This window comes from Ambystoma mexicanum, chromosome 11 (genome assembly GCF_040938575.1).
Source record: "Ambystoma mexicanum isolate Mex_15411 chromosome 11, UKY_AmexF1_1, whole genome shotgun sequence".
In the NCBI taxonomy this organism is placed as follows: domain Eukaryota; kingdom Metazoa; phylum Chordata; class Amphibia; order Caudata; family Ambystomatidae; genus Ambystoma; species Ambystoma mexicanum.
The window spans coordinates 1,259,505,714-1,259,521,601 of record NC_090934.1 but is presented as its reverse complement, the minus strand read 5'-3'; the positions used below and the strand labels follow the sequence as shown (position 1 = coordinate 1,259,521,601).

Here is a 15,888-nt window from a genome sequence, read left to right as displayed (position 1 = left end):
GCCAGCCTCCCCAGGATGCAATGTATATAGGTTTAACCCTTTCTACTTTGGAGGGGCCGAAATCTGAAGGGAGCCGCGGGGACGGGGCTTTTATACCGCGACGTCCTACGGGGCATGCGTATGCGGGCCCCAAAAGGACGTAGATAGGACACAAGTGTCAGAAGTTTTCCTATAGGAAAAGGCTATATATGTGTACTGAGGGGTCCCAGTCTGACGACGGGGAATATTCTAAGCATGTGAATCCATGAAAGATACCAATGCTGGAGAAATGGAGTTACAGGTAAACTATTCCCTTCTGATGCTTAATCTGCTTAGAATCACATGCTGTGCATATAGTGCGACATCCAGTGGTCACTGTGGAGTATTGCATCTTGTCTTTGGCGAATCGAAAGGGGACGTCGACATGGGCGTGCCTGTAACACTAACCCTAAGTGACGTGTAGTGTACACAAAATACCCCACATGTCGAGGTCCCTCAGATTGTTTTTTTCTGCCCAGCATACTGGTCGCTTTAAGCGGAGCTTGTCAGATACATTGCCAATTGTCCCTTCGACCTTTGGTCGAATAGTTTAAATACTGAGTTCACCATAACCGTCCTTCATTTCGACGGCTGCTTCAGATCTCTGCCGAAAACATCCAACAGACATTTGGACGGTGATCTAGTCGGCACTGCCGACCACATTGCCGGGCCTTCCAGCCGTCCTACAGAGTAGGGAGAGCGTGGTCAGGGTGGCCATTTCTGTACAATCTGAGAATGCCTTTCCCTTTCCTCCCCTTTCCTTTTTGGTCTTTATCACTTTACCTATCCTCGGCTATGGAGAGAACTCTGTTTAGGTTTTGCCCCATTTGCAAAGGCAAATTTCCTTGGAGAGATGCACACATGGTCTAACCGTTGCTTGCCCCTCAATCACAACGAAGTTGGTTGCGTGGCTTGCAAACTCCTCCGTCCTAAAACATCAAAGGAGTGCAGAGTCAAGCATTTGCGGCCTATGGGATGTCAAAGGCCGAGTCATCTGCCGCAGCCACTGAATGCGACGATGGCTCCACTCCATCGTCTGTCCTCAGCCCTGCCAGGCACGACTTAGAAACTATGGGAATATACACCCCGGAGACTAAAGCAAACATTTACAAATCACTGAGCAGACAGCCCCAAGTCAGTGTTCGACTAAGTCGAAGCACTCGGCGTCAACGGGTACACCGGAAGTTCCAGCTGTGTTAAAACTATTAATGGGATAACAGGGGCTCGTTTTTTTTAAATTTTTTTACATTTTTTTCCTCCCCCTTTCTCCCGAACCAGAGGCCGAATAGATCGACCCTCCCACCGTGATTGGCACGAGCGCCTGAATATAATAGGGGACCAATGGGGGAACGGGGAGAGACTAAGTTAGGGAAAGGGGGTGGAATGACAAAGGACATGCATATACATGATCAGTTACAATGGCTACCTATTACCCCTAATCCTGTACTTTTGTCTGTAATCCTATCCTGACCTCCTAAACCAAAGCGGAACTACCCCTTAACCCTACTGCAAGCAGGTATTCCAATAAACGCAACATGGGCTGAAGTTGCTCCCAGTTTCAACATAAAGGCACATTTAAACATGTGTTAGAACGGTTTATAGTCATAATGTCGAAAAAAAAATGTCGACAGACAAAAATGTCGGAAAAAAAATGTCGAAAATAATGTCGACATCCTATACTTATAATGTAAAAAGTCATTTTTTCGAAAAAAAAATGTCGACATTTTTTTTTTGACATTATGACTATAAACCCTTAAAACTATCAACACCTCACCCAACACCCCCCCAACCACCCTTTCACCCCTCATACTCAACACATACCAATTATATATTTATTTATTCAATAAATAAATAACCTAAAAAAGGATCATTTACTATGGGGGGGTCCCCCCAACCCCCCCCACCCAACACCCCCCCACACCCCCCAACCACCCCTCATACTCAACACATCATATATATATATATATATATATATATTTATTTATACAATAAATTAAATTTCGAAAAAATAATCGAAAAATGTCTTTTGTTTGTCGACATTATTGTTTTTCGACATTTGTCGACATTTTGACTGTCGACATTTTGACTGTCGACATTATGACTGCACACCGTTAGAACTCCAAAACGTGCATAGGACTGAAACCAAGGTTTTTCCCTGACAAACGTGACTTGCAATGCACACCGTATGGCTCAAACAAAGGGAATGACCCTTGTATGAAAGACAAGACTCGTGGCACGTTGGGCACATTAAAGCAACAAACAGCACTTCTTTCACGTAAAAGGGGCCCCTTGTCTAATGTTTGCCACAATATTCTCATCGATGAGTAATTGTAATAAGCACTGGGGTACCACCTAGTACTCATAATTCATGTAACCAAACAAATATGCATGTAACCCAGGGCAAGCTTTGCCTCAACCAAAGTTCAGAAGCCATTAATCATGTGCATTTGGCATGCATCAGTAATGAATGTCTGTCTGCTACAAAAAGAACAGGGCAATCCATAACGAAATGCGTACAGTCATCCAGAAAGTGTAAGCACTTATCTGCTGGTCCGGGTGCCTCACGAGGACACCCGGACCCTGGAGACTGCCTTCTCTCGTAAAGTCACCCCCGCGGCCAAGGTTCTCCTACAGCGTGTGCATCAGCTGCTTCATATCACCGCTGCGGCCCGGGATACGTGTGAACAGCCCTTCGGCGTTCCTTAATCTTGCATCCTGACTCCTTCACCTCATGCCTGCCGGTGCTGCCCGTGCTGATAACCTCCATTATCTGCACCAGAGCATGAGCGGTTGATGGTTTAAGAAAGCCACTAATTGTTCAGCTGAAACAGAACTACACCCAGTCTCAAGGCATGCTGGAAGTGTAGTTTTTCTTCTATTTAGCACCGTTTCCAGTGCCCAGCACGCCTTCCCTGGCCCCAACCTTTTTCTGACAGGCTGTAACCGCCGACCGTCAAGATCGGCAACACTCCCTGCAGCTGCATAGTGACAGAGCCCTAAAAAACAAAGGGCACTACTTCTAATATGCCAAGTTCCGTTGAGACGGAAAAGGCAAGGATCTGTCGAAATACAAGGATGGCCTAAGGGGAGTACTGGAACCCTCCGCCAACCCAAGGGAGAAGCACAGAGACATGTCACCCATCATTCCCCCCAGAAGTTTTCTGAGGGCGAGGAAGGGATTTTTTTAGATGTTAAAACAAAAAGCTTGACATTTGACGGCAGAGGATCATTTACAGGATCACTTCACACCTCTAGACCATTCTGGGTCTTCTGCTTGTACTAGGGAAAAGTTTGAAAAATTGTATGGAGAGGCTTGACTGGTTTGTTACCTGTTCAGAGCAACCCACCCCAAGAAGACCACCGGATGAGAGCCCTTTGGACCCTGTAGCAAAATGCCGAAGACTCTTTGAGCCCTCTCAGGAAGAGGATATGTACACCTATGACCTCACTGAGGAAGAGATTTATGCAAACACTCGGGCTGAAGAGCAGTTCATCAATCCTGAGAGCATGCATGATGCCATCGAGGGGTAGGGGGGGAAACCCGGATATGGGTGAAACTCTGCCTTGGCAGTCTCCAAATCCTTCACCAGATCCTGATGCCCTGTGTTTGGATTCCCCCAGACCACTTGCACTAGACGGCCCTCGCCAGTGGATGATCAAATGACATTTAATGCCATGTTGGGCAAAGCAGCAGAACACTTCAAAATCACCCCCGATGAAGCTGACTTTGTGGAGGATATTAAAGAGAAGCCACCGGCCAGCCAGGCTATTCCTCTCCTCTTGCTTATCAACACCTGCTCTCACAAGAGCTGTTAATCCGAGGATGGAAAAGCTTTTTTCGGCCTTCCCCCTTAGATCCCCGTCAATCCAACCCAGACTACATGGTGGTGACCACTACAAGAAAGAGGGAAAGGGTTCTGCTGTCAATCCGCGAGGCACCCCCTGACACAGAAGGTAAAATGCTTTACGCCCTTGGAAAAAGGGTCACGGCCGCAGCAGCTTTTTCTACACGCCTTGCCAACAATACCACTTTGTTGGCCAGCTACGCGGACGCGCAGTGGGCATTGTTACAAGAAGGCCTACAGGAGGTTCCCGAAACACGAAGGACTCGTCTCCTGGCCACGGTGACGAAGGGCAAACCAGTAAACCAAAGTATACTTAAGAACACTTTGGATTTGCTGAAACAGCGGGTCGACCTTTGGCTCAGAGCGCACTCCCTAAAGAGACACGTGTGGCTAAGAAACTCTTGATTCAAGCCAGAGACGCAAGCGTCACTTATAAATCTCTTGGAAGAATCCATCATGCTTGGAAGAGCAGTCGACAAGGCCCTTGAGAATGCAAAAAGGAGCATGATACCCTTAAGAAGATAGACCAAATTACAAAGACCGGGGAAACAATTGGTCCTCTCCACAGGGAACCAGCGGATGCACCACCCTGTACCCCAGAGGAAAGGAAGGTGCCAGAACTCTACCCCCGACCCCCGCCCCAGAGGCTCCTCTGCCTCAGGTTCAAAATGACCCGAAGACTCTGTCCCCCTCCCATGCGTACCCGGTTGGGGGCGGGTTAACATTCCTTCAATCATGAGAGGGGCTAACTACAGACCAGTGGGTGCTAAAAGCCTGTGGCCCACGGGTACTGTATAGAGTTCAGCCGGTCCCCAACGTTCAAACCTCCACGAGCAAGACAACCGACACCAGACCATCTGCGTATCCTTCAGAAGTCGAGATGCAAGAAAAAGGAGCCATAGAGGTTGTGCTTCTTCTACAGGTAAAGGAAGGTATTTATTCAGTGTACTTCCTTGTACCCAAAAAGGATTTAACCATGGGCCCTGTACTAGATCTGTGCCCAGTGAACACATTTGTAAAGTATAAAAGTTCTGCATGGTGACTCTGCAGGAAGTAATTCCCCTGCTCTCACTGGGGATTACTTGGCAACACTGGACATGAAAGATGCATACTTTCATATTTCAATGTTGCCGCTGCACAGAAAATACCTCGGATTTATGATGCAAGACGAGCACAATCAGTTCAAGGTACAACCTTCGGCATAGCATCCGCACCAAGGGTATTTACAAGAGTACTAGCGGTAGCAGCAGCAGCACCTGCGCAGGCAATCCATCTGGGTCTTTGCTTACCTCGACGACTGGCTCATAACAGGGGACTCTTACGAAACCTGTATGTCAAATACCCAAAGAACGATGGATCTTTTATTCAGTCTGGGATTCTGTATCGATGAGAAAAATCCAGCCTAGACCCCAATCTCCCTTTGAGCCAATGCATAAAGCAAGCCTAAAAGACCTTACTTGCTAGACGTCCTTCCTAATGGCTATAGCGAACTACTGGCCCTTTCTGTTCTAGACAATTTTGTTACAGTCCACAGGGATAAGGTAGTTCTGCACACTCATCCCAGATTTGTGCCTAAATTCATCTCGCAGTTCCATGTGAACCAATCGATCCACCCACTTTCTTCCAGAATCCCACTAGCATGGCTGAAAGAAGCCTACACACTAGATGTGCGCAGGGCAGTCATGTTTTACCTGTAAAGAATGAAAGCACTGAGGAAGACAAACCAGTTTTTCAATTCAGTGGCAGCTGGTAGAGAAGGGGATCCTGTCTCTAAATCATCTCTCAAGGTGGATTGTGAAATGATTCACACGGTTATGCTCTTGCTAAGAGAACTGTCCTAGCCGAGAGCACTCTTCTCTGGGCACTGGGGCTTCCATAGCATTCATTGCAAATGTTCCCCAAAAGTCCATTTGCAAAGTGGCAACCTGGAGTTCTGTACACGCCTTTTACAAAACACTATTGCTTAGACACTCCTGCTAACTGAGTCAGGTGGGACAAGCATCTTTTCTCTACTGTGCCTTCTCACAACCCACCTCCAACTCCGGGTACTGCTTGCTAGTCTATGCACAGCATGTGATTCTGAGCAGATTAACAAGCATCAGACATGCATTACTCAACGTAATAGCATTTCTGATGATTATATCGGCTTAGATTCACATGCGCCTCCCCTGTCGGGGTGGAAGGAACATGTTTTTCTACTTTCTCTCCATGTACTCACTCACAATTGCCTTGGGCTCCCTCATGGCAGAAAAAATACAATTGGAGGGACCTCGGCGTGTGAGGGATTTTGGGTACACTACGTGTCCCAATAGGGATAGTGTTACAGAAACTCCTATGCCGACATCCTTTCGGGCCCCAAAAGACTAGATGCAATACTCTGCGGTTACCACTGTATGTTGGACCATATGCACAGCATGTGAATGTAAGCCGATAACAATCATCAGAAATGCTATTACGGTGAGTAATGCATGTCTTATTTTGCTTGCATTAACATTGTATTGACTGTCATTCTTCTGTAAGGACACAGCTGTGCAATAGCTGTATAATATGGGCATCTTCCTGTAGGTTTTTTCTATAGCGGTTGTAGTTTACAGGCTTAAAGCGGAGGTCCTTGTTGTCTCCTTACCTGTTTTAACTCTGTACCTGATGAATGTGGTGTTGCAGGCGCATAATTTTATGATGCAATTGGGGCTGTTGAAGATTACTTGATCTTATAGGTGACCTCACTGTGCTGTATCCTAAACCCATAGGTTACATGTCAGTTTGGATGCGATCAAACATTCTTTGGAGAGAAGTCTGGCCAAATGTCATTTGACTCCCTGGTAAAGATGACCAATTGACACCTATTGTGGAGGAGGTTGTAGAACTAACTGGTTTAGATTATTTCCTCCTAAATGGGAACCAGATTGATAGAATTAAACACTGATGCGTTCAACCTGGTATAGCAACAAAACAAACTCCCACTTTACTTGCACATGGAGACAAAATGTATCTTTTTGGAAATGCCTAAAAACAGATCTGTTTAACACTAATGTAGGTTTTGTGATGCTCGCTCAAAAGCACAAAGCGTGCGCTATATAAAACCCCCACCAAGCTTCTTTGGTTGTATAAATACAAAATGCCCTAATATTTTGCAGGCTTGAAATGGGATATGTAAAATGGGCACTGGCTGAAAATGTTAGGTTCTTTTGAGGGAAGCTTGGCTCTACCAAGCAGTGTCTGCTATTGGATCTGAGTTGAGCCTAAGATTGGACCGCTTTTTACTTTTCCTGATAAATCATATAAATTGCGTTTCTATTCTCACGAGTCCTGAGATAAATAACTTAATTGATGCAAAGCTCTATTGGCTGGGAGGGGTATGGCGCTTCATTTGGATGGCGGTAAATTTAAGCTTGATTTTCAATAGACTGACTAACCAAGCCAGCCTTTTTGGCAGAATGTTGCATTGTCCAAATATTGTGTGCCTCACTTGAGTATTATCCAGTATCAAATTCTTATTTTAATATTTTTGTAAAAGTATTGCTTTATTCTAATTTTAAATGCTGCATGTTATGGCATGGATCACTTATGACTTTGCAGATTCTTAAAAAAAAAATATTCCATAGACCTTTTCCTTTGTGAGGTGATATATGGGACTGCAGCTTTGATTACTATGCAATGTCTATAGTACTTCTGGATTACAGGTTTTGGGTGAATGAAGTTCTGACATTTACTATAGCCATTTTTAAACTATGGCTCAATTGTCGTACTTCAGAATTTGCATTTGTGGATAACTTGCTCATTTAAATTTTATTCGTTGTTTATATTGTCATTGTGACTTTAACCTTCAAAGGCCAATTATTTTGTCACACTTAAATGGGCTTTTAAGAAGGATAACTTTTTTCTTTTGCATGGGGTCTGGCATGGATTCACATGCTCATGAATATTCCCAGTTGTCAGGCCGGGAATCCTTGGTATAGAAAAAATCAGTATCAGTTTCGTTTCTGATCTGTCTTTCTCAGTAGTAACCAATCACTGGTGTTTGGGTCATACTGCCCCCAGCCAATGACTGCCCTCTCCCTAAGCCCCACCCCTGGCAGCCATCCTCAGATTTTTACCGCACGTTAGTCCTCGTGCTTAGCTCTCGAGCTTTTGCTGCGTTTTCGTGCTTTTTTTCAGGAGATGTTCTCATTTTTTCGGTTAAAAGAGCCTCAAGCTCCACCGTTGCTACTTCCGATCAACGGGGATCCGTGTCGGAGTTTTCTACACCCCTCAAGGGTGAAGATTTCGTCGAGTTACGCTTTGAGGATTCCAGAAGTTCCGAAGCCTACCCCGGACATGGCCCAGGAGAAAGGGAGCTCGACGCCCGGGTAGCTATTCAGGACCTGCCCTGGATGCCAGCTTCAGAACGTTTTCAAGGAGGACGAGCATTCGTTATGCCTCTACTGTCTTCATGAGGACAAGACGCACAAGGAAAAGGACTGCGCGTTTTGTGGAAACATGTCAGAGCTGACCATGAAGGATCGCCACCTCGCTCTCCAACTGGCTGGAAGGTAAGAGCCTGCCAGGCGAGAAGAAGTCTGAGCGGTCTTCTAAATCCTGTGAGGGTGCTCCGGCGACGGGGGCCCAACAAAAGGCTAAGCACCGCGAGTCCACGGGCACCGGGAGCGCCGAGCGGTCGGGCTCCTTGGCTGCCAGGCAGGGCGCACCCTCCCCGGCGCCATCGACCACGAGCCAACGCTCTGGCTCGGGTAAGAGGAAGTCCGAGAACCTGGCGCAGCTTCTGGAGAGGCCCCGGTCGATCTCGAAGACTCTGGCAGAAGGGGAGCGAGGCTCGGACCCTCCCCCGAAGGTGAAGGCCCCAGGCGTACAGAAGGCGACGTTGGCCGTGATTCACCCTGCTAGGACCTCGATTGAGGATGTCGCCGCGGCCCTGGCTCAGCCTGTGGAGGCTACACCAGTGGAGGCACCCTGAGGTACCAGTCTCCCTGCCACCACGGAGGGGGGGGGGGGGGGGAGTCTTTCAGGCCCATCGAGAAGACCCCCACGAAGTCCTCGTTGGAAACGGGGGTGGGATGGGGAGGTGGCCGTCGTGGATACGGACACGACCTCTGAAGAGGAGCTCATCCAAGTCGTGGAGGAGACCCAGCCCATCGGGAGGGATCCATAAGAGACGATGAGGGCGACGGTGACGCAGACAAGGCTCCTCAAGAGCCCTCGCTCCTGTCGTTTCCAACACTGCAGGACACCTCGGCGGCCATTTTGTCAGCCATCCAGTCCTTATGCTCGGAGATGAGGACTAGGTTGCCCCTTCCCCCGACGGAGGAGCCTGAGCCAGACCCGACGGAGCCGGGACCTTTGGGGAGCCCACCGCTAAAGAGGACGCATCCTACACCTCCTCTGCGGCCTTCTCTGCCCCCCGGTCCACTACCCACGGGGATGATACTGGCATGGACACGACTACGACTGGTACGGACGACGGGACGTGTCACCCCTGCCCGGGCGTCCCCGTCTGAGATTGGATCCTTCCATGCAATGATCTCCAGGGCATCCGAGCTCTTCCAGCTCTGCCCCGAGGAAAAGGAGGGGTTCCTTTACCAGCAGCGTGAGGCTAAAAGGAAGACGGTCCTCGCGGTACCGTTTCTTGATGACATCTGGGATGAGGGGCTCACCCTCCTCAAGAACCCTGCCACAGCTCCTGCGAAGAGGGACCGGTACGAGAAGTAGTACCGGGTCTCCGACGCTGCCCCCTTGTGCCTTAGGGCGCAACCTACCCCCAGACCCGGTCGTTTCGGCGGCCAAGAAGAAAGCAGGGGGAGGGGGCGCGCGCGCATCGGCCTTGACTTCAACCTCCCGTCCGGACGGTGAGGGTAGGAAAACTGGATGCGACGACGGGTCATCTCATCTGCAGCGACGACCATCAAGGCGTCCAACGCCCTGGCCATCGTAGCCCGCTACGACAGGGAGTTGTGGTTCAAGATCGCCCCTCTGTTGGACTTCCTTCCGGATGCCAAGAGGGCTGAGGCCCTGGAAATCTTGCAGGAAGGTGAGATTGCCTCGGACCACGCCATTACGGTGGCTACCGACATCACCGACACCGGTTTCCGTCAGTTGTGCAACAGCGTTTGCCTGAGACGACCAGGATGGCTCAGGGCGACTGATTTCCGCCAGGACGTTCAGACCAAGGTTTTGGACATGCCCTTCGATGGGAACAACCTTTTTGGCAAGTCGTTTGATGAATCCCTTCAGGCGATCAAGACAGACACGGAGACGGCCTGTGCACTGGGTGCTCCAACAGCGACGGCCGTCCTTTCGAAGCTCCGGAGGCAGAGGGGGTGCCTCCAAGGTAGCCAGCAGCAGCTCCTCTACTTACCGTCAAGCGGCGCAGGTCTTGGTCGCAGGAGGCCTACAGGGGACGTGGCAAGTCAGGTGGATCCTGCCGTCGTCGCCAAGGTGCTCAAGGAGGCAAAGCGCCCTCCAAGCAAGATTGAACCATCCGTCGGGTCGGGCCCCCGCCGAAGCACCCCGGTGGGAGGCCGGCTGACGAAGTTCGGCGTGTGGGAGTCCATCTCCAACGACAGTTGGGTGCTGGATGCCCTGGCCCTGGGGCACGCCCTTGAGTTCCAGAAGAGGTGCCCCCGCATTCCTCCCGTGGCCAGGAAGGAAAATCACGTCCCTCAACTGCTGTTGGAAGTACGGGCGATGCTCGGGAAAGGTGGCATCGAGCTCGTCCCGAAGAGGCTTCGGGGCTCCGGAGTTTACTCCAGATACTGCCTCGTGAAGAAGACAGGAGGATGGCGTCCCATCCTGGACTTGCGACGACTAAACAAATACATCAAGGGACAGAAGTTCCGGATGGTCACCCTTCAGCACGTTCTTGGATAGCTGGAGGAGGGCGATTTCCTGTCCTTGGACTTGGAGGATGCTTACTTCCACATCCCTATTCTAAAGAGGCACCGAAAGTTCCTCAGGTTCATGGTCAAGGGGCGGCACTACCAGTTCAAGGCCCTCCCGTTCGGATTAAAATGGCACCCAGGGTGTTCACCAGTGATGGTGCGGCTGTGCCTGCGGGGATCCACGTCTACCCCTACCTGGACGACTGGCTCATACGGGCAAGAACAAGGGAGCTCGCCGTGGAACACACTGCGAAGTCCGTCCAGCTGCTCACGGACCTGGGGTTCTCCATCAGCTTTCCAAAATCCCACCTGGTCCCGTCACAAGTCGCCCTGTTTCTGGGAGCACAGCTTGACAGTGGCGCGGCGGGCCTCACCGTCGGAAAGGATAAGGACCATCCTAGGAAAGGTGCAACGTCTACTGGCCACGGACGTGGCCAGAGTGAGGTCTATCAAGTCCCTCCTCGGAATGATGTCCTCCTGCGTTTATCTGGTGCCTCATTGCAGACTTCGGATGCGGCCCTTGCAAGAATTCCTCGACTCCCACTGGATCCAGACGACGGGCAGCTTCGAGGATAGGATCTCGCTTGATGAAACGTTCCGTCAGGCGATACGATGGTGGGGTGTCCCACGATGGTGGGGTGTCCGTGCTCATCTGACAGCGGGAACAGGCTTCCTAGCCCCGTCCCACCAGGTGACGGTGACGACGGATGCCTCCCTGGAAGGTTGGGGAGCGCACACCGTGGGTCTCCACGCGAGAGGCCTTTGGTGCTCGGAGGAGAAGAGACTCCACATCAACATCTTGGAGCTCCGCGCAGTGTTCTGGGCCCTCGGGTCCTTCCTTCCGTCCCTCAAGGGCAAGGTGGTGAGGATCTTCACCGACAACACCACCAATGTTTTACATTCGGAAGCAGGGCGGAACCAGATCCTCTGCCCTGTCCAAGGAAGCCCAGGATCTGTGGCATTGGGCCATCGCCCAAGGGATGTTTCTGGTACCCTTTTCATCTGGCAGGGATAAACACCATCGCCGACTCACTCAGCAGGGAGCTGCGCTCGTGCCACGAGTGGGAACTGTGCCAGGATCAAGTGGACCGACTCTTCCGACGATGGGGCGAACCCCAGATCAATCTCTTCGCCACGGCGTCAAACTCAAGTGCCGGAGGTTCGCCAGCAGGTTTCACCAACCGAGGAGCATGGGCGATGTTTTCTCGTTCCCCTGGGACGGCCTGTTCATTTATGCATTCCCGCCGTTGCCGTTGCTACTCCGGCTTGTCAACCAGCTCAAGAGGTCCCGGTGCAGGATGATCCTTGTCGCACCGGCGTGGCCGAGGCAGATCTGGTTCCCGGACCTTCTGGACTTGTTAGCGTCCACACCAGTCAAGCTGCCTTCGCGGATCTTCTCTCCAGAGAAGGAGGCACCATTCTCCATCACGAACCAGTCTCGCTGAACTTGCAGGCCTGGCTCCTGCAGCACTAGAGTTTGGAGGATACAACATCCCGGCCGACTGCAGAGAGGTTCTTGCAAAGGCCAGGGCATCCTCAACTCTCGTGCTACGGACACAAATGGAAGAGGTTCTCCGTCTGGTGCCAGGCACAGAAGATTAACCCTCTGCGGATTACGGCCCCTCAAGTATTGCTGTACCTACTGTCTTTGGCCAAGGCTGGCCTATCTCGCGCTTCCATCAAGGTACATCTGGCTGCCGTCTCGCGTTACACCAGAACTACAGGAAGGGCGTCCTTGTGATCTCATCGTCTGGTGAAGGAATTTATGAAAGGACTGTTCAGATCATTCCCGCCGGTGAAGGCCCCTTCCCCGGCGTGGGAGCTCAACGTGGTACTAACTAGGCTCATGGGGGGGGCCCATTCGAGCCTATGCATTCAGTGCCGTTAAAGTTTCTGTCGCGGAAGACACCATTCCTTGTGTCCATCGCCTCTGCACGATGAGTGGGAGAGATCCAGGCCCTGTCTTGCAAGCCTCCATACTTGACTTTCCACAACACGAGGGTGGTGCTGAGGACGGCACCCCTCCATGCCCAAGGTGCCGTCGGACTTCCACCTCAACAAGCCCTTGGTGTTGCCAGTTTTCTTCCCGTCGCCGGCTGAGAGGACTGCACTCGCTAGATGTAGCTAGAGCGCTGAAGTTCTTCGTGGACCGCACGAAGAGTTTCCGGAAGACATCACAGCTGTTGGAACTTTGGACCTGTGAATCAAGGGAAGGCTCTCTCGAAGACTTCCATTTCCAGATGGCTCTCCGGCTGCATCATGCACTCATCGGTTGGCAAACCGACCACTGCCCGGCCGTCCGAGAGCCCATTCGACCAGAGCGATCGCTGCTACTACGGCGTTCCTGTCTGGTGTGCCCCTGCTCGACATCTGCAGGGCTGCTACGTGGAGGTCGACGCACACCTTCACAAGATTCTACTGCGTCGACTGGGATTACAGGGAGGAGTCCAGAGTCGGCCAGGCAGTGCTGCGCAACCTGTTCGCCTAAGGTGAGCCTGGTGAGGAGGTAAGAGTTGCTTAATGTTGAGTTGTTGTATTGCTTGATATTGAGCCTTTTGCCACCTCCCGTGGTTGTGTATACTGCTATGTATTCTTATATTCATCTGAATCCATGCCAGACCCCATGCTGGAGAAGGAACAAGTTACTTACCTGTAACTGTTGTTCTCCAGCATGGGTCTGGCATCGATTCACATGCGAACCCTCCTGCCTACCCCTCTGCGGCTCTTCACTTGGTCATACTGCCACTTCACGTGCTACCAAATCTGGGGATGGCTGCCAGTGGTGGGGCTTAGGGAGAGGGCAGTCATTGGCTGGGGGCAGTATGACCCAGAGACCAGTGATTGGTTACTACTGAGAAAGACAGACCAGAAACGAAACTGATACTGATTTTTTTTCTATACCGAGGATTCCCGGCCTGACGGAATATTCATGAGCATGTGAATCCATGCCAGACCCATGCTGGAGAACACAGTTACAGGTAAGTAACTTGTTCCTTATGAAGTGCAAGCAGCCCAGCTTTCACACCAAAGTAGTAGAGGGATATCCAGATTATGGTCACTGGTTTAGGGTGACGATGGCCCACAAATGGTTAACAAGGTTACATCGAGCCACTTGACTCAGTAAACATGGTAGAGCAGCCAAGGCTAAAAGGGAGGTGGGCACTTTACACTATCAGTTATCCTTGTGGCTTCCTGTTAAAAGGTATGGCTCTATTGCAGCACTGCAAAGTTAAGGTCACCAAGCAAGTTCAGGTACAAAATGTTGATTATATTGGCTTTCATTTTAAGAGAATGTGCCCACACACGCAGGCTGTCAAATGGCACACTGTTATTCTCTGCTTAATCAGATTTGTTGAAGAGATTGGAATCTTTTTAAATGTTTTTTTTCAGGCTGAAATATTCCCCTAATCAACTCATCATCCTGCAGTCTAGGTTTATGAACTGTCCAGTGTATAGCTCAGAAATAAATGCAACATATGGTTAGCTGTAACCAAAACTTAATTTATGACCTTGCATAGGCTAGGCCAAATACATGATTTAAATACAAAATTGCATTATGCGTGGTTCGGTGGTGCAATATGCAGCTTCTAGATTTTTTTTTTTTTTTAGAAAAGCCTCGAGCAAAAAATGGGAGCGTGAGCATTTGAATGTGGATTCTCGCTTTAATGTGGCTGCAAGGAGGGTACAGGTAGTGAGCCTGAGTTGATGGTGGGTTTGAATCCAGAGTGCTGTAACCGACCTTTGGGACTGATTTTTGGAAACTTCATTTTCTAACTTTTCCTTTTTGTCCCCATAGTTCTCAGCATGCTGAACAGCCCTCTGGGGAATGTTCTTGGAAAGCCACCGCTGGGTTACCTGCCCATGGATCCACATGCTTCCTCAGACTTGGACAAGATTCCTGCGCCTCTACTGAGGAACTCTCGTTTGGAAAGATCAATTCTGGATTCCCGCTCAAGCAGCCCTTCAGACTCTGACACCAGTGGATTCAGCTCTGGCTCCGATCATCTTTCTGATCTAATCGTAAGACTAACTTTTGCATTCATATTCTTGGTTTGGGGGAAGACAAAAGTAGCAGTGTTGTCTTTGAATGTCACTGATCCTGCATTCATGGTAAGGTTGCAGTCCAAATGAGCACAGACATTGATTTGAATGGCATTTTATATGCAGCTTTTGGGTGTCATCTGGGCAATAGCTACCTCATGGGGGGAATAAGGATGTAGTACACCGCATGCTGCAAAGCTGATCTTGCATAATTTGCTAACTAGAATTTTACTGAATACTTGGTATTAAAGATTCCCAAAGTTTTTGCACTTCTCACGAGCAGGCTTGGGAGTCGGACATTAGTTTTCCATTGACCTGCATGCAGGCCATCCAGTATTTTTTTTTTTTTTGTCCCTCATGAATGCTGCAATGTGTGCTGGCCCTGCCCCTTATTAAAAAGAAATGTGAATGTACAAGTCCAGAAATGCCAAGAAAAACTTAACTGGATGACATTCTCATACTTGCTCAGAAAACGTGAGCTTTAGGAGTTAAGTTTTTTCCTGGTAGTAGTTTGTCAAGTTAATAAAGTTCTTCTAGGCTACATGGGGATGCAACAGTTGAGACCTTTTTGTAAAATGGCATATTGAAATCGAGACACACACTAAGATGTGACGTTTCTCCAGAATGGGGTCTGGCATGGATTCACATGCTCAATAATATAATATTCCCGATCTGCCCAGAAATCCTCTGCAAAGGAGTTTCACGTAAACGTACAAAGTATATTTCTCCTCTAATCCAGTTGCTGTCCTCTGGGTCATACTGCCCCAGCTAATCATTCCTCTCCCGAAGCCCCTCCTTTGGCAGCCATCTTCAGATTTTTACTGCATGCTTCAGTGTTGGGAGTCCTCGAGTTTTTTGCTCTGTGCGCTACCTTTTTTCTTTTTGGTGCAAACCAGGTTCAATTTTTGTTCTAAAGCGCTTGTGTGCTCTTATCTCCAACTGCCGACATGGGGGTCAGTTTTCTGTGAATTTCAGCACCCCTCAGGGGCAAAGATGGTTGTGGTTTCCAGAAGGCTACCTGGCCTACTTCTCGACTGGCCTTGACTGGGGAGGAAGATCACTTTTCAGCCATGCGTCAGATGCAGGCTATGGAATCTGTTTGCGGAGAA

General features: G+C 49.7%; 1 protein-coding gene across 4 annotated transcripts in view; it reads left to right on the top strand.

Moving 5' to 3' along the window:
* CPEB1 (cytoplasmic polyadenylation element binding protein 1) overlaps window positions 1-15,888 on the top strand; it is a 517,982-nt gene that overhangs the window by 203,852 nt on the left and 298,242 nt on the right. For all 4 annotated transcript variants that reach the window (XM_069624702.1, XM_069624701.1, XM_069624700.1 and 1 more), the window contains one exon: window positions 14,535-14,758. In XM_069624702.1, coding sequence (XP_069480803.1) covers window positions 14,535-14,758 — 224 coding nt within the window. The remainder of the gene's footprint in view (window positions 1-14,534; window positions 14,759-15,888) is intronic.